The 22,678-nt window shown below is 38.0% G+C and overlaps 2 protein-coding genes and 1 pseudogene across 2 annotated transcripts; 1 reads left to right on the top strand and 2 right to left on the bottom strand.

The window, feature by feature from the left end:
- The first annotated feature begins 69 nt into the window (after positions 1 to 69).
- Positions 70 to 6,775, top strand: LOC106920347 (uncharacterized). Its single transcript, XM_014991299.2, has 7 exons — positions 70 to 387; positions 1,309 to 1,431; positions 1,537 to 1,653; positions 1,744 to 1,800; positions 1,901 to 2,068; positions 2,390 to 2,503; positions 4,388 to 6,775. Exons 2-7 carry the CDS (start codon positions 1,309 to 1,311, stop codon positions 4,433 to 4,435), a joined length of 627 nt encoding a protein of 208 aa, XP_014846785.1. The 5' UTR covers positions 70 to 387; the 3' UTR covers positions 4,436 to 6,775.
- On the bottom strand, positions 6,652 to 11,579 carry LOC106920346 (uncharacterized; annotated as a pseudogene).
- Positions 11,580 to 13,102: 1,523 nt separating this feature from the next.
- On the bottom strand, positions 13,103 to 20,432 carry ddias (DNA damage-induced apoptosis suppressor). Its single transcript, XM_014991291.2, has 5 exons — positions 20,066 to 20,432; positions 19,777 to 19,938; positions 19,024 to 19,132; positions 17,588 to 17,883; positions 13,103 to 17,450 (listed from the first exon to the last, which is right to left on the bottom strand). The coding sequence occupies exons 1-5, from the start codon at positions 20,185 to 20,187 to the stop codon at positions 15,830 to 15,832; spliced, it is 2,310 nt and encodes a 769-aa protein (XP_014846777.2). The 5' UTR covers positions 20,188 to 20,432; the 3' UTR covers positions 13,103 to 15,829.
- Between the last annotated feature and the right edge of the window lie 2,246 nt (positions 20,433 to 22,678).

Genomic DNA, 22,678 nt, shown 5'->3' on the forward strand with positions numbered 1-22,678 from the left:
ACAGACTATTTCATCACCTTCTCCTTTAGTTCTGCATTTTTGCAGTAATAAACTCAACTGACTGACTTGATACAGAATGAACCAACAGACACACACAAATATATCAAACTTATGGACATATAGAAGTAGCTATATATGGAGTTTAAATAAGGATTAAGGGAGAAACGGTTTGAGAGGTATCAATACTTGTGCAAGCGGACATCGAACCATGCTGACATTTAATATGCGGGCAACAATTACTGGACGACAACACAGAGTGGCGACTTTGGGGTGCAGAGTGCAGCATGAGCCACAGACCGCCCATTGATGTAACACAACTACTCCAGATGTTATTCTGATTTGGAACAACAAGTCCAACTCGCAGCACTGAGCCCACATCTGCACACGGTCAGGCTTTTCTCCTGTTATGTTTTAGTCTTACTTTGCTAACGATTGACTACTTTGTCCTTCAAATTAGACGGCTATGTTAGTTTATGTTCGCTATTTTACCGTAAGTGAATGTTTGCTTTCCGAATAGGAGGGATTATTCAAGCTTGCGGTCAAAAGCCGAGGTTTGCGCGGTTAAAAGGTTTTTTTTTTTCTTCTTTTTTTTTCTGAGCGCAGCTGTTAGGTCGAGCTGTCATGTTTTACTGAGGACGTGGTTAAAAACTCACAGCAGTGTAATGAGAACTTAGGGGTTTCCTTTGTTACAGCCACAGATGGGCAGAATACCCAGAAATGAGCTGCTCAAGTAAGATGAAGCAAAAGTACAACGTAAGCGTCAAACAGAAGTTTGGAAAAAAAAAGAAGAAGTAACTAATCATATTTAAAAATGATTAAATCAAACAGAGAAAAATGTAAATTCTGCTATTTATAAAAAATAATTATTGCAAATAAATAGCTTGTCCCAATTACTTCTCAATAATAATTTCAAAATAAATACCTTTATTAGTGTTTGGTTAAAACAAGATTGCTCACTTACTCATGCTGGGTTGAATGTCCAGAAATTAAACTCAAGAGAAGCAATACTTCACATATTTCATACTTGATCAAAAGTAGAAAGTAAGATTCACTGGAATGTATGTACTTGTTCAGTTGCTTGTCTTACAACTTGAGCTTGGTGAAAACATTGATTTCTGTTACTGGACTCTACCACCATCACCCTCAAACCACAGCAATATTTTTTTTATGACAAAATGTTATTTTATTATGTTACTGAAAATAATTAAAAGCAATTATTTTTTGTAGCATAAATCTCTAAAATAGATAAATATTTTCAAACAGACTTCAGACAGACTGCCACATTTCTATGTATTTTATTGCCCCTAGATGTCTGTTGAACTCTACCCTGTGAGTGAACCAGACGGGAACAATGAAACCACTCAGGATTTCACACTGGGAGGGAATAAACCTTTACACCGCTTCCTAAGGTGTCAACCCAAGGTCGTTGGGGTAAGGAGAACGAACACACACACACACACACACACACGCACACACACACTTCAGATTACTTATTGGTAAAAGATGGTTGAAAGAGTCATTCCTAATTTCTTCTAGACGGTTATGCTGGTCATCGGGTCATCCTTGGTGATTGTTGCCATCGCCACCTACTCAGACGTCTACATTCTCCACATGTGGATGGTCATCCCTCCAGAGATTTTCATGGGAATATTGGTTGGTAGCTTTCTAAAAATGACCTTGTTCTGAAGAAGCTGTAAGCATCGGGTTTTACAGTTGACTAATTGTCTCTCACGCCTCTTACAGCTCACCATCTGTGGGATTTTATATATTGTGACACAGCACAGACCCACCAAGAAAACTGTAAGTTTTCCTAAATTACCAGTGGATGTAGCTGAGCCTCCTTGTTAGGGAAGTTTGCACTAGGTGTTTTTGTTACCTTGTTCATCATCTCTGTGCTCAGGTAACCATATCATTTGCTCTCAGCATTGTGTCGACGCTCGGGGGGTTTTGGACAATTTTCGTCATGCTCATTAACTTCCACATCTACTATGGATACAGTAGTGATGAACACGAACACAGCAATGACACCGACATTGCCAATGAAATACCATGGACATCTCATATAGACGTAATTATTGTTTCAAAAATGTCTTTTTGCTTGTTTGTTGTAAAATTTCAGCTCTCAACCTGATTATAATTTATTGTCTGTTATTTAGCATTGTGTCTTTTAGTTTGAGGACAGTTGCAGATGTTTATGTCCAAAGGTTTAGCTTTGTGGCTCTTTAAAACAAAGCCCAAACAAAAATTGCATGTATGATTAAATAATTGCCTTGGATAAACGTCAGGCTCCGTCAAAATGTCTCTGTTGTGGATTTTACCGTTATTTAAGAATTAATGTGTTTTTTTTGTTTTTTTTTGTTTTTTTGAGCGTTTCGTTTTGTTTTTCTAGGTTATGGGACTGACCTTGGAGGTAGTCTTTTTGTTGTACAGCTTCGTTGGTACAATTATCTTCATCACCATGTCAGTGCTGGCAGGAGCTGCCCTCCGGTCAACAAAAACTCAGGTACAACAACTCAGATGGAGCTTTAATAGCTCTGTAAGCAAATTCAATGAAGTGCACCGTAATGCTGCTCCACTGCATTCTGTGCTGCTGCTGATCGTCTTTGTTTTGTCTCTTTTAACTGTCTTGGCTTTCATCTCATGGCTGTTAGGGATTTTGCCGAGGTGTGAGTGTGTGTTGATCACTACACTCTAAAAAGTGTTTTTGGGCTGTAGTTCATCTTATGGACTTATTTACATTAATTTAACTTAATTATTTTGCTTTTGCTATGACAACTTACATTTTTGTGTTCATTTAACTCAAAACTTACAAATCTTTAACCTGAAGGAACTTTTCACTTTGACTTTACTTAAAACAATTGAGTTCAACGCCAGTTTTGTATCCTAAGTCTGACCAACTCAATTTATTATGATCATCCAACTCAATTCACTAAGTTCTTCCAACTCAATTTGCTAAGTTTTTATAACTTAATTCATAAGGGGGTTTAACATGACAAATTTAAGTCATTCTTACTCAAATCATTTATTTTGTTCTAATAAACATTTAAAATCTCTTTGATTTAATTCTACAGAAAGTCAACTCAAACTTTTAAGAAGTTCCAAACTAAATTTAAATAATATTTTTACAGTGTCATCTAAATACACAAATCTTTTCCTTAAATAACCTTTTTCACTTTGACTTTACTTGAAATAATTTTGTGTCCCATGTCTGACACCATGACTCAAGCTTACAGGGACACTTTCCCAGTTAGCGACGGTGGCTCTGTGGATAGAGCAGTTGCCTTGTAATCAGAAGGTTGACGGTTCGATTCCAGCTTCCTCCTGCCGTATGTTAATGTGTCCCCTGGGTACTTAATGCCAAGTTGCCAACCAATCTGAGCATTAAATAAATGTGTGAATATGTGCTTTCAGTGGTCAAAAGTGCTATTTAAGTTTATTTACCATTTTTGAAGTAAACTAAATGATTTGAGTAAGACTGACTTAAATTGAGTTGGGTGATTATAATATATTGAATTGGTTAAACTTAATAAATTTAGTTGGATAAACTTAATTGAATTGCTTGTTACCTACAGAAGCAATTCAATTAAGTTGGTTCAACTTTTTTCTTTTTAGAGTGTAGCGCACAAAACAACTCAAATCTTGTATTTCACTTCATTTTAGCTATTTTCCACTGAGTCTCTTCAAAATATATATTTTAGAGATTTTAGAAAGAGCTAAAACAACTTCATAATCCTTCCCTAAGATATACTGGAATCTGCAAAATGTGAGTATTTTAGGTGTTTGTGTTACTGGCTTTCATTTATATTTTGATTATTTGTTTTTTTTTTGTCATTGTCATTATGTTCAGGTTTATTTCTTTCTTTTTGTGTCATGTTTTGTTTTTTTTTTTCTTAGGCTCCTACGTCTATGTTTCTGAACTCTGATTATATTTTTTCCATTTAAATAATTTGGTGTTTCAGGTTTAATAAGTAGTTTATAGGAAGGAATTTGTTTAGCATTTTGATATTAATCATAATTTTTTTTAGTGCCCATTTTTACTGAAGCATAAATACAATTTAGGTTGATTAAAATTGTAGGTTTTTGATTGCAATAACTTCCAGCTCCCAGTTGTTTTGTTATGATCCCTAAATAAACTTTAACCATTGTAAACTGATCAAATATTTTTTGCCTCTATAAAAGTGTGGTGTAGTTGGTTTAAAGGCTGAAAAAATTCATCCTTCAGACAGATTTTATTTGGAGATTAAGCATTATAATCAGATTATGACACTGATATAATGATATAATACTTCATCACTGATTAAAAGTATGACCTGAGAAGCGTCTGTCTCACTGAAAACATAGGTACAACATTCATTATTAAACCCAGCATTCTTTGTCTTCTGTTTAGGCCATTGTGGTGATGACGGCGACGGCAGCTGAAGCACCAGTTGAATGAAAAGTGAAGAAGGTCCAAACTTTCGCAGCTCAAGCAGCAACACAAAGAATCTCTCATTTATTAACAGATGTTCAAATATTGGGCTTTCTCTCTGACCGTAGAGAACACAATACAAATAATCCAACTAATGTGTGGTGTGTCCAGTCCTGTGTCTTACTGCCAGAAATTGTAAGCCAGCGTCATCAAAGTAAAAACACTGAGCTTTGCCGCTCAGCAGTGGTAGCAAGCTGCTGCCCCTAGCTGCAGCCTGGAGTTCATCTTATTTTTGTGTCATCTGAACCAGCTAAACCAGTGACTGCAACAGTCAAACTGTGTGGACATTGTCAGCACTGCGAGCAAGACACAGAAAAACGCATAGCACTTATTAGTTCCAAGTGGTAACAACTTAATCTGTAATTCATAGATTATTTAGAAATAATACATCAGCTACAGTGACTATTTGTTAGTATTGTTTCGCTCTCCTGTTTAGTAATCTGATTTGTTTCAAGATTTTATGCTGCGTCTATGAAAATGTTCAAGATCCTGAGATGCTATGTGAAATGAAAAGGAGTCATGTGTTTATGCTCCCCTGTCTCTTCGAAACCCTCAGATTATGAGGCCGTACTTTTAGCAGCCACATAAGAAGTTCAGTTTGCAGTGTTATCCTCATTGTACCAGAGTGTACCTCTGATTAACTATACAAAAATGCAAACAAACACTTATCATTGCAACCACATGTTTCCAATGACGCAACATACTTAAAAAAAACAACAAAAAAAACAAACTGGTATAAGTGGCTACTAACCTCAGATGTTACAACGCACTACAACTTTCACAAAAGCTGACGCAGGCAAGAAAGATAACCAAACTGATTTGGTAATATTTCTTGGGAAATGGACACTAATACCGCTGCATACAAATATTTTCTTCAGAAATACTTGTTCCCAATGTCAATGGAACTTCAACCTGATATTTAGTGTCAAGTTGCCGTACCTGATTCTGGCAATGGGCATGAGTTATGTTCAGATCTGTAACTCCAAAGTCAACAACTTTAAGCTTACTTCTTCATAGTAGTCATTACAATGCAACCAACATATTTTTGCGACCCGATGTTCTAGATGCTAAGTAAACACATTCCCACGTCAAAAAGGGTCATCATTTTATTGACAGTGCAGGACTTGAGTGATGTGTTCTGTAAAGAAATTATAAAAATCCTATAACTACACAAGCTCTCATATTCAGTGAACGGCATAGAATACAAGTAGAGTGGGAAGTATGAGGTCTATAACAATGGAAGGAAATAAAGTTGCAGAAAGAAAACCAGGCAGGCCTAGGCAGGTAGACTATTACTCCATTAAAGCTGCTAATAGTTCCAATAAATGCTTTCCAAAAGAATTTCATCGTGAAGTTAATCATGTGTTTCTTTAATTTGTATGTTAAATTATCCTTAGCAGAAGGATAGGACAACAAATCCCCTCCTCCCCCCCAAAAAACTAATACATCTAAATTTTTTTATTTTATTTATTTTTTTCATAAGCGGAATGCCTCAAAGTAGGATAAAATGTCAGCGGGATATTGTTGACATTGTGATCATTTGTAGCAACATTATCATTTTACATGTATGTGAGGTGTTTTTTATTATTAAACTTCCAACAATAAAAAAAAAAAGTAAATTCCACAAGTTAACTTTGAAGAAACCCATTATAATAAACTTGGCATAAACAAGACAGAACACTCTGGAACCTCTGGACTGACTCTTTTGTTTCGTTAGGTGAAGTTTCACAGCAAACCAGCAGCACAAATGTAGAGATGTGTCTTAGAGGTTTTAAACCCCCTCTACTTTCTTTAAATGTTTCTTTCAGGAAATCAGAAAAGTGGTCATGGTCAATTCTTCTTTGAACTTTCCAGGGGGTCTTTAAAGCTATTCCTCGAGACAATTTTATTTATCCATGTCAGTAACTGATCATGACAGCATAGGTTTCTGTATGTGCTTCAGAAATAAGGCAGATAGAGAACCAGAGGATAAACAGAAGGCTACTGGCAGAAGGCACAGGAATAAATTTGTTTTTAGCAACACTCCCTTCTCCAGTCCCTCCCAAAAAATAACACTATCTAAAGTTTTCTTTTCATGTCTTTTTAAGGGAGAAATATCCCAAGACATGAAAACGACTGCAATATGCATCATCTGTCAGTTCATATTCTACACTGACTTGGATGTTGAGCTAATAAGCATCACCTTGTTTGTGCTAAATTAACATTGTCTGTTTATTAACATTATTAACATCTTTTATATGGATTCAGCTGCATAAATACAAACATCTGTGTGACAATGCAAAATAAAATGCTAAAACTGTTTCTTGACTGAGCTGCCATGTCATTTCTTAGATTTTGACGCACTTGCTGTGCAAAAAAAAAAACAAACAAAAAAAGCTTTCTGGTAACAGCCAAAAAAATTTAGCGAAGTGGAAGTGACTTTTATCTTCTCGATGACTGGGGAAGTTAGGAACGCTTCATAGACATATTTTGTTATCTCGTGAGAACAGTGAAGTCTTCAACACACTCCAGGCACAAACATTGCCGCTGAATTGTGGCTTTAGTTAGAAGCAGGAAAATAAAAAATCTGAAGCTGCCAAATTCCCAGCATCTGAAGGTTCTACATGTAACGGCTAATAACATCTCTCTGCAGTTTCATGTCAGGTAACAAATGCTGACATCAATTTTTATTGATGTCAGCAGACTTCAAAGGAAAATAGCTGCCAAAAATAATTGTAGTAGTAGAAAAATAAATTAAAAATGTAACAGGACAGATTTGTTCTTCATCAGCTGCTGGGGAAGATCATGATGAGAAGTGGCTAAAGATGCCTTTGCTGCTAGATTTTTACACTGGATTCCAAAGAATGCCACAAACTGAGAAACGTGAGGTTTTCAAAACCTTCAAAATCTGACAGGAGTTCATCATCCACAAATAAGCCATCAATTTTCCTTCTTAACATTCTAATGTACTATAAAAATGCTAATCAATTCCAGTTTTGTGACCTTTAGTTGTTTATGACAGAGGACTTTTGTAAGTCATTTCCCAGGGCAGAACGCTGATGAACACGCATGTGCTCTGTGACACGATATTGGCGTGAGAAGGTCATCGGGCAGCAGGGGCAGGGGAAGGGCCGAACGCCAAGGTGGCTCCGCACATGTCTGTTCAGAGAACCTCTCTGGCTGAAGGAGCGATCACACAAAGAGCACTGGAAAGGCTGGTGATTGGGAGATGACAGATGAGCTGACCTATCTGATGGCATGCTGGCTGGAAGGGTGGAAGGTATGCAGACAGATACAGTTGATGGCTTTGAGGCTCGATCACAGTCCGGCTCACTCAGAGGTGAGTAAACTGGAGAGGAGCTGCTCTGAGTTTCAAGCTCTTTAGGTTTGGGAACCTCCGTCATGCTAATGTTTAGTGTAATGCAATCTTCTGTTTGGGATGGTTTTATATCAAATGGGTTTCCTTGTTGGATGTCTCTCTGTCCATCAGCCTCATCTAACGTCTCAGCTCTGGCTACAGAGGAATCCTGATTTGCTTGTGCATCAGCTGTATCCATGCCAACAAACTGCTTTACTTCTTTGTCATGCCCATGCTGACAGGGCACAGGTAGCTCATCATGTTTGGTGTTCATATCCGACTGGTCTTCTATCTCTGTAAAAAAGTATTGACTCAGTGATCTTTTAGCTGAAAAAGGAGCATTAACTTCACCGCCTAACTCATCTGAATCAGGAGACAAAGCAGGCTTTAAAGGTTGGTGATTTGAATCTTGAAGTGATGCGTCATCACATCGTTCGCCCTGATGAGGAAGATGCCAATGATTTGGCTGAGCAGTGCGTCTCGTAGCGCCCGACAACTTGTGGTCTATGGGTGCTGTTAAAAAGGAACATGGCTCCGCGGTTTCAGGGGATGAGTTTCTTCTGCTTTCCAGCACTTTGCCACATGCAGTAGCAGAGAAATGCATTGATGCATTCTTGCAGGTGTCATTGAATTTAAATAAATGTCCATTGTTGCTGTTGTAATCCTTGTCCACCTTGTGGCCAGTAGCAGAGCTGGTGTGCCTTATAGTGCTTCTGGGATCCTGACTTTGTTCTCCATTTTGATCTTTGCACTGAGTGGTAATTGCTTCAACAGTGTTGTCATTGCCTATGTCTAATGAGAGTGAGAAGTGGGCGATTTTGGAGGGAGGCTGGACAAAAGACTCAGATGCTTGATTGTGAGGCCACACAGAGACTTCTGACTGCTGCAGGACAGCCGCTCTGCTACTGTGACAAATGACAGGCACCGCCTCAGAGCACGGGGGTGACGATGATGACGGAGAGGAAGAGCATCTCTTTCTTTTCTTAGATTTACTGAGTAAGTCTTCCTCTGGGGTTCTCTGTCTCATGTCTGGTTTTACAAAGTTTGGCGAATGATGCACATCTACCCCGGATGAGTCATGCATCTGAGCTTTGTCATCCTTGGACCTCAGCGATTCCCGTTGGGTCAGCGACGTTACCTGCCTGTAGTCACCTGCGTCGTCTGTGTCAATACTTTCAAGGATACTGAGAGTATTTAAATCATTTAAAGAAGCTAAATCACTTCTTGTGTGACCATTTACGTAATGATTTTTTATTTTTCCCTCATCATTTTCAGGACTGGCATCGGCGCTTCCTGAAGCGATCCGGGGTTCTTGAAACATCTCATTAAGTAACGGCTGTCTAGTTGTTTCATGGCTTTGAAAATGATATGTTGTGGTTGATGACGGAAGGTGTTTGAAGGTCTCGAAGTCAATTTTGTAAGAATCTTCTGCCTCTTTAAATGAGTACATTTCAACCATAACTGGAGCATTTTTATCATCCGTAGCATTCCCTTGGATCTGCAGCCAGTTAGCTCTCAGAGCATCCTGCAGTTCTTTCATCTGCATTTGGCAGGCGGCAGAGAGCAGTCTGTAATATTCCTGTTTGCTGAGAGGGTGCGGAAGAACCCCGGTGTAAATGTAGTCCAAAAGGGACGGCAGCACAGAGTCCGGGAGACTTGGATCGTGTAGCTCCACCAGGACACCAGATGAGGACAGGATGGATGCCAACACTGGGCTGGAGGCTGCCAGGATACACCTTGCAGAGCAAAGAGTCAAGCTTAGCTTAGTGCTGCAAAGAAGTATTTGCCCCTATCTAGCTTTGCATTTTTACCACAAAGTGTTTGAATATACTTTTAACTTTTAAAATGACACAGAGACCCTGATTAAATAAAAAAAAGCCATTTTAACAACCATTCACTAAGGGCCTAGAAGAATTAAAAGTGCCCCTTGTTAAATCATGGATTACCTGTGAAAAGTCATGTTTTAGGAAAGCTGAATTTAATTTACAAGTCAAGAAAAATGCCTAATTATAACCAGACAAGTAGAAGTGACAGTCTCTCTGTTCAGTAACAAGACGCTGCATATATTGTGTAAATCTGTTGTGGAAAATATCATCTCTTCTGCCATCATCTGTTTGGGTAGCAGCATCAGAGCCCGGATTTATAAAGGCTGATAAAAAAAAGGCAGTTTCTGTTCCAAGGGCTACTCTGCAACATCTGGGGATTATTGTGCACAAGAGTCTTCATTAAATTTAAAAAAGTTATGGACAACCCTGAGCATCCTTTTCATGAAACTGCTATAAAACCAAAGGGTGTCTTCAGTCAGATGAAGAGCTTTGGCTACAGATTACAGATTACAGATCCTGTAGCGCTCTGTATTACAGAGCGCTACAGGATCCTTTCTTCCCAAAGCTATCATCGTCTACAGCAACTCTTGAAGAAAATTGTATGCATAACAAGATGTTATTTCTGGGATTAAAAAAGTTTATTTTAACTAGTGTTCTGGAAATAAATCAAGCAATCAATTAAATAGAGTCTCTGCAAGAACATAAAGTAGACAAAAACATCTAAAAACCAACATATTACTCTCTACTCCATCTAAAGTCATTTTAAAATGAAAAAGAAACACCGTCCTAGAGATCTAGACGTCTGTAAAGGTCTTTTTAGGGCGTCTTTAAAATTTTTTTAAACTTGGCTGAAAGACAAAAAAAAGATGAATGGGACAAAATTCCTCCAATGTGAAGCAAAAGTCCCAAATCTCACTGTTACAAATGCTTCATATTTATAAAAAGTAATGCCATAAATTGTTATTGCTGCCAATGGTGGCATAAGCAGTTACTAAGCTCAGAGAGGTGTAAAAACTGTTTTGTTTTCTTCCTAATGTAATTGTTGTGATGATCTGAAACATTAACAAAAAAATCTAAAACAAATCTGTATGGGGCGTTTACTCCTTCATAACCATTTGACAGATATCTCTGAATATTTTTTGTCCTTTTGAAAATATTGCTGTATATTTGTATAATAATACGATGCTGACCTGTGTGCATGGTAAAGCTGATCTGAGTTCTGCCCCTGCCTGAGTACACAGTCACAGAATATGCCTCGATCCCTCTGATGGTTCAGATATGCCAGCAGTGATGCTGCATGGGTGACGTCCTGCGGAGACGATGTCGCCTGAAGAACAGGTATGAAGAAAAACAGATTTCAGTGTCACTATATTGATAATAAGAGAAAATCATTATCATTGCAGCTGTGTAGAGTTAACAAATCAGCATATTGTTAGGTGTAAATTGTTGTTTCAACAATAATAAAAATAATACAATGAAAACTGTAAGTATCATTGCTTATCAATATATTTTATATTGTAAGACTATGTCTTCTAGAGCTATGCACCTGAAAATGAATGTGATGGGTAATCTGAAAACCTACAGCTCCAGAAGTTAAAAAAATAAAGGGAAAGATTAATGTTTCAGTGAGCAATAATGTCGGTCAAGAGTTGGTGCATAATATTATCTGAAAGAAATGTACTTAGAAGATATGGAAAAATACCAGTGGCTCAGTAGAAGTGAAATATGCCACCAAATGATTCTTATTTGCAAGTCATAGAAATCAATGAATGAGCTATGGAAATCGTCAGGCAGCAAATTTAGATCTTTTAAAAGTAAAAAAGTAACATAAAACCATGTAGAAAGGGGAAACTTGTATAAGAAATCGATTTTTAACAGTACATTAATCAGCGCTCTAATTTTCTCTAATAATTTGTGTGAATAAAAGCGATATCAGTGCTTAAACAGTTTGTTAGTCATTCTTGATAATGAAGTCCGACTCTCAGCAAATAAGCAAAAATAAGCAGGTGGAGAGTAATCTAAACTTAAAAAAATAACCACATTAAATAAAAGTGTTGAACTCCAGTGTTATGCAAACCAAAGCTTTCATAACTTTTACAAAAAAGATATTAGTGAAGACCTGGTAAGCACTTTAGACTGGGTAAAAGTGAATATGAAAATTAAAAACCCTTACCTTCATAATAAACCGAAGACGGACAACAATCACTGTCTGCCCTGCTTTCAGTTAAAGTGGGGAAAGAGTCTTCATTGTGGATATATAGTCCCACCGTACTTTATCTGCACTGGGTCTCATGTGGAAAACAATCACACGCTTTTCATATTGGGGTGAGCCATGACGTGGATGCTCAGGTGCTTATAAGGAGCGCTGGCCTGTGATGTCAAGCTCTCCATGTCCTGTTATAGAGAGGGGCTGACACCAGACACAGAACTGGAGCAAGTAGAACCAGCACTCCTGCCTGCACCACAAAAACACTGCAGGAAGCCCTTTTTATTTAAAAGATACGGACATATGGTGGCTCATTGGGATCATTTCTGTCTATGTTTGAATCATGGTGCACAAAAAAGAGCTCAAACTCAAAAATATTGCACCTGGTTGTGTTGGATCGAGGTCAAAGGTGAGTCATAGAATAATAGCCTGTGATTTTTTTTTTTTTTTAGTATTTGTTGCAAAGAGATTTGAAGATCAAAGCAACTTATTTCAGAGTCTTTCCTAAGATCTTACTCTGCATTATGCAAGTTCGGCCACCTTAGATAGCGCTGATGATTCTCAGGATGATTTCTATCTAGTTCACTTCTGCACACAGAAGCTTCTCCAGTGTCACGAGCCGGTTTCCCTTCAGCTGACGTTTTTGTTGACAACCCCATACAAAGCCATTTCTCCACCCTTTGACCACGTGCTCGTCACGGCTTTTAATCCCTCCACCGCTCTAACGTTACAGCCACACCTCCTGCCCGCCACAGGCCTGCAGTGCATTTTCCCTGACAACTGTGCAATGGAAATACTACTGCAGCACACTGAGCTGCGCTGCATTGTGACACATCTAAATGGTGCGTCTTGTGGCTCACGTAGATGAGATCGTACGACATATTTATCGGCATATGAAATATGCATCAAGTGATGATGTTGCCTGTTTAATGTGCAATAAGTCGATGAAACTAATGAAACAAAATCGGTTGGAATTTTGATCCAGCAGCTTGATGACAATGAAATACCGAGACACATTGCAGAAAACTTAATTGTATTTTTTTGTTTGCGGATGCAAAACATTACTGCCTGCTGGTTTTAGGATTAGATAGAAACAGCTCTTGGTTAATCTAATTCTCAATCAGCAGACTGATCAGCTATAATAGTTTGCATTTCACCTTGTTAGCCAGTTAAACACCTATGGATGATTTAAAAGATCCGTTTTTTGTTCTCATTTTATACTATCTCTGTTTTCAGCTGGATTATTTAGAGGCTCACAGTGGATGTTTTGTTAATTATTTTAATTGTTCATATTGCAAAGCATGCAAGAGAAACGTAAAAACAAACAAAAAAAAGTTGGGATTGCAGTTATTTAAAATCAAAATGCAAATGTACTTTTCAGGACACATTTAATAATGATGATCATCAAAGTATTTCAGAACGAGAAATGTTCAATCTATTTCAGAAAAAGAAAAAAAATAATTAAAGCTTATATCATACACATTTCTCCTCTACAACATAAAATGATTAAACAATTTCAGCAACAATCTTCCCTATTTGCATGAACATCTTTCATATTTTCATACAATGAGGGAATCAACATCAGAGAAAAAAAGCTTTAGAAGATAAAAACGAGAGAAAATAAATAGAAAACCGATTGCAATCTGAGATAAAAACACAGTAACATTACCAAGAAAATATACACAATGTTACATTACTTAAAATAGATTTAAGTTGAAAAGTATCAAATAACTAGAACAGCAAGTTGATTGCAATTAAAGGATCAGCTCCTCCAAAGAAATGCATTCAAGTAGTTGGCAATTTGCCTCGGAGCAATTTGCTGCGGTGTGGTTTGATCAACAGCAGATCATGTGAGACATCCTACAAGCCTGTAAGTTACAAGCCAAGGCTGAGACTTTCACATTCTCCGAGAAGGCCTTTGAGTACAGCTACTTATTTAGCAGGAGGCCGGTGCGTTGATTCAAGGGTCAGAGCAATGTGCCCTCTGTCACAGAGAGTAAAGCTGAACACATGCTGGCTCCAAGTGTTTCCATTCACTGAGTGTGCAGTGACATAGCTCACGTACTGTACCAGTGGGGTGCAGAAGAGCTGCAGCTTCTGGAAACAACGTACTCTGGATCAGTACAGTGCAAGAGTTCAGTGTCAACACAACTTGGGGAACAAAATTAATAAGAAAGCGTAGCAAAAGATAAAACTAGTAATACCTAGTATTAGTAACGCTCTGTTGTCAGATATATTGTAATATTTTCTAACAAACTTCTGAGGCCTTCAGCTGAATTTATACTGAGGTGAACATGCCCACCGTATGTCTGCTGGGTTAAAGGAACTGAATACAAAAGAAAGCTCGGGTTTGTATTTGTAAAATATATATATAGATATCTATATATATATATATATATATATATATATATATATATATATATATATATAAACCTTAAATTTCATAATTACTTACTACTTTACTTACTACTGTTCGCCATCAATCACATAAAATCACACTAAATATATTAAAGTTTCTGATTGTAATGGGACAAACTGGAAAAATTTCAAACAGTATAAGAAATGTTTGCAAGACACTGCAGCATTCGAGCTCTTCCAATTATGACCAAACACAATCTTAGAGTTTTTGAACCCAATATTTTTACTGTAACTGAATTTTATTGCCAAATTTACCAAAGTTGTCCTAATTATTCACATTCTGAAAAATAGAGCAGATATTATTAGTCCTGTGATTAAACTCACATTTTGCATGTGTGAACCAAATAACTGCACCAAAGATTTTCATTAGGATACAGAACTGATCACAAATGTTTGAATGAAATTTTATGACAACATTTCTGTTGCCAACAAAAAAAATACGACCAACTAAGTCTGCAGTCTTTTATCCTTTGGAGAAAATTTGCTTTTTGGACAAATACGAAGGCACTCTGCTCACAGTAGAAGAGAGAAACATTTCAGTCTGAACCAACAACTGTGTGACTGCAAAAGCTACATTTCTGCAGCATTTACTACATTTGAAGAATCCCATTCTGCTCCATCACTTAGTGGTCCTGACCCATAACAAACGAAAGCAAACAAACACACTCAGCTGAGCAGTGAGCACATACCAGCCCCAACACACACACACAGGTCAGCGCGGGACTCCAGCTGTGGACTGGCTGTCCAGTTTCCACTTTTACACATGTAACATCATCTTCATCTTGCTCCCATTCTGTTTTACTCAGACATGCAGAACAGAGCCATCGTGACAGCTAATCTTAGCTCTGTGGCACGACATTGTCCACACTCGTCCCTACATAACTGACCCCTGAACACGTACACACACACACACACACACACACACACGCACACACACACACACACACACACACACACACACACACACACAGGAACCTGGAACAGCAGGTCTTCTCACCGGGTCTGGGTGCTGCCAAGAAGGGCAGGATTCATTTAACACTACAGAGTTTAGAAGTGACAGAGTGTTCAGTTGGTCATGTGATGAACACATGTCCAAATCGTTTGTTTGTTTTCTAATAGAGGACCTTTGTTACGTATTTGACCCCCCTCTGTTAAGTTGCTGTCTCTTCCCTCTCAGCAGCAAATACATGTTCACAAACGCACCTAGCAATATGCATATTTTGGATATTTATCATTAGTTAAAATTTATAAAATAACTATGATGTAATAGTATTATTAATATCTAAAAAATAATTAGGATGGGGCAAACGAAAAGAACTGAAAAACCTCATCTGTTTGGCATATTTCAACAAAGAAAACACTTGATTTTTAAATAAACTTGAAAGAAACAAAACATGCTTAAATGTGGGTAATTGACTTTTAAAAGCAATTTCATAAAATGAGAGCTGATCTTTAGTGCATGCAATAAAAAGCATGTTGAAGTGAAATAAATATTTAATTAGCTTATTAAAGAAAAGGTGACAGCAGCTGATCCATCTTAAATTTTTAACACGTCTTTTTTTTTTTTTGCAAAGTTATGAATTCAGATAAGAGTCTGAAAATAAATCCCTTGACCAGTCACATGTAAGGTTTCCTCCATCTTCAGTGAGGTGATCCTTAGATCCATCAAGATCTCTCTCACCTTCTGTCTCATTAGCCTGAGTCTGATCCCACAGAGCTCTGCCATCATTTCCTCCAGCGCCCGGAGACCGTCTCATGTTACAACCTGAAGCCCTGCGGCCATTTTCCATCTGCCATTTTTTTCTGAATGAGACTCTCAACTGCATTTTATGAGCAGGAGTAGGAGGAACAACTCCCTCTGCGTTGTCATAGTCCCAAACAGTCACATTGCTCGCTTCAGAGTCACGTTTCTGACTGGTTGGACTGGGTGACTCAAAGCTAGTTGCTCCTCTTTGCCGCGTTACCTGCTGCCCTGCTGGATGTCGTTCTTTACATTTCTCAACCTTCCTGAATCTCCTTCCTGGAATTATTTTGCTCTTCCACCTCCTGGATCTGACACTCCACCTTAAATTTTCTTTTGGTGTCTCATCTTTCAAACTTCTGCAGGAAGTGACCGCGGGCGACCGTGTCATTCCACCTGCTTTCACAATGGGAGTGGACTGAGAAGGAGGAACAAAGTCAAAATCTTGCAGGCCTACAGAATCCCTTTTAGCGCACAGATCGCTTTTCAGCTTCCGTTTGTCAGGCGTTGAATGTGACACACTCGAGGCTTCATTCTTTACGTGTTGAACATTCATCTCAGCGAACCGGAAATGGGCATCTGAAGGTGATCTCTCGGTGCGTGTGTGAGTTGCGTACGTTGCCGGGTGTACAAATGAGTCACCGAATAAGTCAGCTGAGCAGTTGTAACCGTCCACTTCATTTTGCTCTTCCTGTTTTTCAAAAGATAAAAAAGCTTCATCATACCTCGGAATCATGTTGTCTTCAGGCCTGCTCATGCGTTCACCACAGCTCTTCCAGTCTCGATCAGATAGAATATGTTGTCCCTCTCTATCTATTGTTGGCACATTAGCGATATCTTGGAGGTGGTCTGTGGAGATCATCTCTCCGGTATTCAGACAACTAGCAGCTGGCTCGGCTGACCGGTTTGCGATTTCCGCAAAGGTTCCTGTTGTTTGTTTTTCATGCTGCAAATTTAAGTTTGTTGTTTTACAGAGAACATTTAAACCTTCGTCTTGTTTGCACAAAAATTCGGAGAGGCTTTCAGAGAAAGGCAAATCATCCCAAGCAAATGAGCTTGATAAAAATGTTTGGGACTGATGTGTGGTGGGAAGCTCCTTCGGAGTGAAACTGCAGCTTTTGTACCTCGGCTGTGATGGACTACAGCAAGTTTTCACACTGAAGCTGTTTCCAGCACTTCCTGCACAAGAGGAGTTTGAATCCCCAGTAAAGGACGGGTGGATGTGAAAGCTGGACTCTAGCTTTAGAGGAGCTGGACTCTCCTTGGTGCCTGGATGGTTCTGCGTGTGAACTCTCTGCACAGGAAGTGGCGCTGGGCTGCATCCTGTCAGTCTGCTGTTCTGATCTGCGCCATCCTGACTGGATCTTTCCTCCTGCTCTGCTGAGGACGTCACAAGCCCAAGCGACTGCTGCCACGGAGGGGTGGAAGTAATTGACTGGTTCTGGTGCTGGAAACTGGGATGGAAACAAAAACGCTTTTACTTGCGTGTGCGCAAATTTTGTGTAATAAAAATAAAATTAAAGAGATTCTAAAAAGGGTGAGGCTTGAATATTTCTGTACAGGAAACACTGTGATTTCTGTCTTTTCTTACCGAAGTAGCGCCTGGGACAGATGACCCGAGGGACACAGAGTGACGCCACTGAGGGTGCTGCTCGGAGAAGGAACAGAAATCAGCAGCAGGGGGGCTGAGGACGGTCTGCTGGGATCAGCTACGTGCTCAGAAGCTCTCTGAAGGAGGCGCTGATAATAACTGAGCACGGTGCAGCCGGTCAGGCCTGAGGCTGGGGGAAGAATCATCTGACTGGCAACAAACTGGGCTCTCTCTCCTCTGCCGGTCTCACTTCCATCAGGTTCTTCAAGCCAGGGTTCCCGTTCTGTTCTGCTCACCTGAACACAGACGGACAACCGAGCAGAGATCAGGTCACGTGGCCACGGTTTCACTTTTAATTCATTTCTCTTTATTCAAGTAAAAATCCAACATAGAGAGAAACTTGAAGTGGCGTGCCTTTGATGTGGAGAACTACAAAACTAAAAAAAAAAAAAAAAGGATAATAACTCATACTTAACTTGATTAGGAGATCCAGAAAACAATTTCTGATTGTGTGATTTAGAAGTACAGAAAAACTTCCTTCTGTTTTATAGTAATATAATATTTTACCATGTGCATAAAATTTAATAATTATAAGTAAAAATGTGCAGAACTGATTTAGAATAAATACAGACAAAATTCCCTTTATAAAACTTATTTTACTTAATCTTAAAATTCAGAAGGCTTTGAAATATTTTTGTAATTACTCCAGATTTAATAAATAACTATTATTATCAACAATATGCAAAACACCAGTTTTTTTGACTATTCAGAGGAATTACTGCACATTTAAAATGTGAACCAGCCTTAAGCACAAGATAATATAACAGCATTATTGTAGCACCTTTGCTTTTTTCACTAGTTTAGTTCATCTTTAAAGACTAAAAATTTGCTTCATATTACATTTATTGCTCATTGATTGATTCTAAATATATTTTAACCCGGAGAAATATACAGAATCCTCTTCATGTTTCTTTTTATGTGAAATAGATTGGTCAATGTAAAGACAAAAGTTTCATTCTTCAAACTAATTTGGATAGATCATGAGACTATCCCTTTATGTTTTGATTTTAGCTTTAAGAAAATTATTATTTTTTTATTGTAGCTTAAAGACACTACAAATATGAAGTGAACAAATGATAAAAAAAATAAATAAATACATTTTTGCATACCAGCATGGATGGGTATTTTTTTTTCCTTCAGCGTAAATATTTAGACTTGCATGTTAAACACAATTAGTGTGCCATCCTGGCCAACTGGGCAGATTTGTTTCAGTTACCTGAAGAACTTGTAAAACCTGGCACAGTTACAAAAATAACATGATCCAAGATCAAGATGTACTGGCACTTTTTTTAAACAACTAATGTGAATTTTACCTGAATGAAAAACTAGGAAGTACGGCGCTGCTTAACAAAAAAACTCTATTCAAACTCTATTACCTTTATACCAAAGATGAAGTATCTACCGAGGAAACAGTCTTCAACTGCTTTCGCCAACAATGTGGATCTTGCTGATGGTCTGGCAGGTCCCTCTGAATTTTCAGCTAACCTACAGATAATAAAATAAAATCCCAGCAGATTTTGTCAGTATAAGTGCAAGTCTATTATGCATCATCAGTTGACTCTTCTCCATTGTTATCTGCTTAACAATGTCTTCTTTTAATTTCCTTGTTCATAATAACTAGCAGAAAAGTAGACAAGTAATTAGATTAGATTTGAGCATTTGAAAACCAATGTGTGCAGTTCTGCAAATGCAAACAGCTTGAATGCAACATTAAGTGGAGTGCTATATTTCAAATGCAAATTCTGCATGCCAATAATTGCATTTGGCCTGTTGGATGGACTTTCACTGCCCACGATTACACACACTCGATTTATGTTTTTAGTGACCCAGACACTAAAGTTAACAAATAGTATACTACTGTATAATTACACAGACACCGTTTTAGTTTGAGTTGAGAGGGGATGAGATTTAATAAGTGGATACTTAATCAATTATCATCATGTAAAAGATATAAAATACATCATGTTCATCAAAATGTGATCACAGAGGATCACTGCAACACAAGGACAACATGCAAAGTGTGCAGAGAAACCTCAGGCTGGGATTCAAACCCAGAACATTTTTACTGCAAGGCATCAGAGCTACCAACTGTGCCACTTTGAATGGAAAATAAGACATAAAAAAATTACCTCTGTAATCCACTTGCATGGATGCCGAAAAAGGAGTTCAAACTATTTCCAAACACGGTTACACCAAATGTGGATGTATCTCGGACAACTCGCAGGGAGAGACGGTATCTGTAGTCCACTTGATCCTTCAGACACCTGTAATCACACCTGGAGCACCTATACCTGACAGAGAGGACACGTGACTGTGGATTAATGTCTGCAGTACAGAAGCACACAAAATAAGAATATAGCCATGTTGAATTTTCCTTTGAAATAACATTTTTCAACCAGAGTTAAAACTTGTTTATACCTTAAGGCGTCTCTCTGTCCAGCATCGATCCGGGAGAAGCAGCCTTTGCAGCAGGGATAAAACACACAGGCATCTTGTAAAGACAACACGGTACAACCCACCAGAACCCGCCGGACAGACATCAGTTCAACCCGGAGAAAAGAATTGATCAGTTGGCTAACATTTAGCTAACTCCTTAGATTACATGGAGGCTGATTTAACGGAACTGGGGAAACGGTGTTAGCAAGAAACGCAGGAAAACAAAAACACGGAAATACTTATTTTCTCCTAGATTTTCTTTCTAAGAGCAAAGCGTTTTCAAATGAAAAGCGCCACAGACTGTTTTGGTTGGAATTTCTTCTTCGGTTAGTTATTTACAGACTGAATTCATTACTGCCACCTTTCGGACTATGCATGAAATGGCAGGTTGTTGTGAAGTCAACTTCATACTAAGTTGACTTCCTGTTTTCGGCCCCTCAAATGTTCACTTCATGTCTATGGTTCACTTATCCCAAGCCAAAATGTTTCCCGGTTTATCCAGTGCAGTTTGAATAAAACTGGCACTGAATAATTCTATATCTAATGTACACATTTTAGAACTTTATCAAATTTATGTATTCGTTATATTTTGTTTCTATTACCTTATACTATTTATTTTAAATCATATAATGAATAGGCTGCATTAAATGCTGTTCATCAAAAATGTATCTCCAGATACAGAAGTATTTTTTGATACATAACAAAAACTTTTTGTATAACAAATATAATGTAATAGTAGCTGTTTTTCATTCAGGTCAGATTACAGTTCCTTTTTTTATCTCCCTCTATGTAGCCAATAAAATTGAAGTTTAGTTCAATAAAACTGAACACGAGTTTAGTTTTAATGACTGCAATGTCTGTGTGCAGTGGGAGAAGACTATTACAAGTATAGTATCTTTCAATAGTATTAACCACCCTCTAACATTTTGTTAGGTAAGATTTAAAATCATAGTACATTTTATTTGGGTTTAATTGAGACCAACACAAAGCAGTAAACTAGATTTGAAGTGCAAAGAAAATGACTCAAGATTTTTATGAAATACAACTAGAAGCATATTAAAGAGCATTTTAGCCTCTTTTACTTTGATACCTGTAAATAATATTTAGTGCAGCCTGTTGCTTCCAAATGTGTGTGATTTGCTCTCTCTCTCTCTCTCTCTCTCTCTCTCTCTCTCTCTCTCTCTCTCTCTCTCTCTGTATATATATATGTGTGTGTGTGTGTGTGTGTGTGTGTGTGTGTGTGTGTAGGTGTTCTGTGTAAGGTCATGAAGGTATAAGAGAAATAATCCAGCGTCATAAAGTCCAAGGAACACACAGTAAGCATATGAATGCCTACACAGGGATGGCAAAGAGAGCATTATTTAGGAAAGCAGCCATAGTAACTCTGGAGGACTTGCAGAGATCCACAGCTCAGGTAGGTGAACCAGTTAACAGAACAACGTGCACACTCCTCAAATTTGCCTTCAATGGAAGAGAGCCAAGATTGTGAAATTGGTGAGAGAAAGCCAGAAGTAGTTACGTCTGCAAGAAGGAACAAGGTGTTCAAGGCATCTTGTTCCTTGAACATGTGGAACAAGGTGCTCTGGTGACAGAAAACTAAAATTAAACTTTTTGACTTATATGGCAAACTTCATGGCTGAGGGAAAACTAACATGAAGCTTGTATGTGGCGGCATCATGCTGTGGAATAGGCTCAGCAGGGCTCATGGAAACACCTTTCTGCACTTTGCAGAAAGGTGATTGAATGGGTTTTAACTTCTTAAAGTCTTTTAGCAGAAAGTTATTATACCTTTGGCATCACTAACCTGACAACAGACACAAATCAACTGTCTTTGTAGTAATCTTCGTACTAAGTTGGCGTCATTATGAGTGCTTCTTGTGTTTTTGATATGTTGTTCTGTTGTTTCTACACGCAACTTCCCAAATCTGAGTCGTTTTAAGGAGGAACTTTGTTTTCAGAGTAAAAGAGAACAATGACAACAGACATTACATGTGGTTAGTTTGGTGTGCAACATTTAAAGGTGAGGATTTTCTAAAGCTGTACTTTGCCCTAAAATAAGGCTTGTTTGTTTGTTTATTAACGCACATGTCCTTTTTTTATGTTGCTCCAGTTATACATACAACAACACTGTAAAACACCTGCAATTCTCATCTGACTTTTGGTTTCACAGTCCCACCTCACTACTACTGGTAACTCCTGGCAACCCCTTCAAAACGTTTCTGGAGGCATCTCTGAATATTTAAACATGATTAAAAAAAAAGATAAATATACGTTTTAGATTTTCTTTAGATAAAGCACAGGCTTTTCTTTTCTGAACATTTATAACTAACAGCATTTTTGTGTTTGAGTTGTTTGTTAAATGTGTATTACTTAATTTTAGTTACGCTCATCGTACTCAGAACAAAATAAAAAAAACATGTAATGAATGACTTTGTTTGAAAATACAAAACTTTATCTTCGCTAAGTTTTGATGAAATTGTAAGACAGATGTTTGCTGCTCTACTTCTGATCATGGTTTTTTTTTACAATTTAAGAATAAAAAATGAGTTTCTTCACTATTTCATTGCGACACCTATTAGAGGAACAAATTAAACC

The sequence above is a fragment of the Poecilia mexicana genome, unplaced genomic scaffold, assembly GCF_051168715.1.
Source record: "Poecilia mexicana isolate PSO_F unplaced genomic scaffold, ASM5116871v1 scaffold_3, whole genome shotgun sequence".
NCBI classification, from domain to species: domain Eukaryota; kingdom Metazoa; phylum Chordata; class Actinopteri; order Cyprinodontiformes; family Poeciliidae; genus Poecilia; species Poecilia mexicana.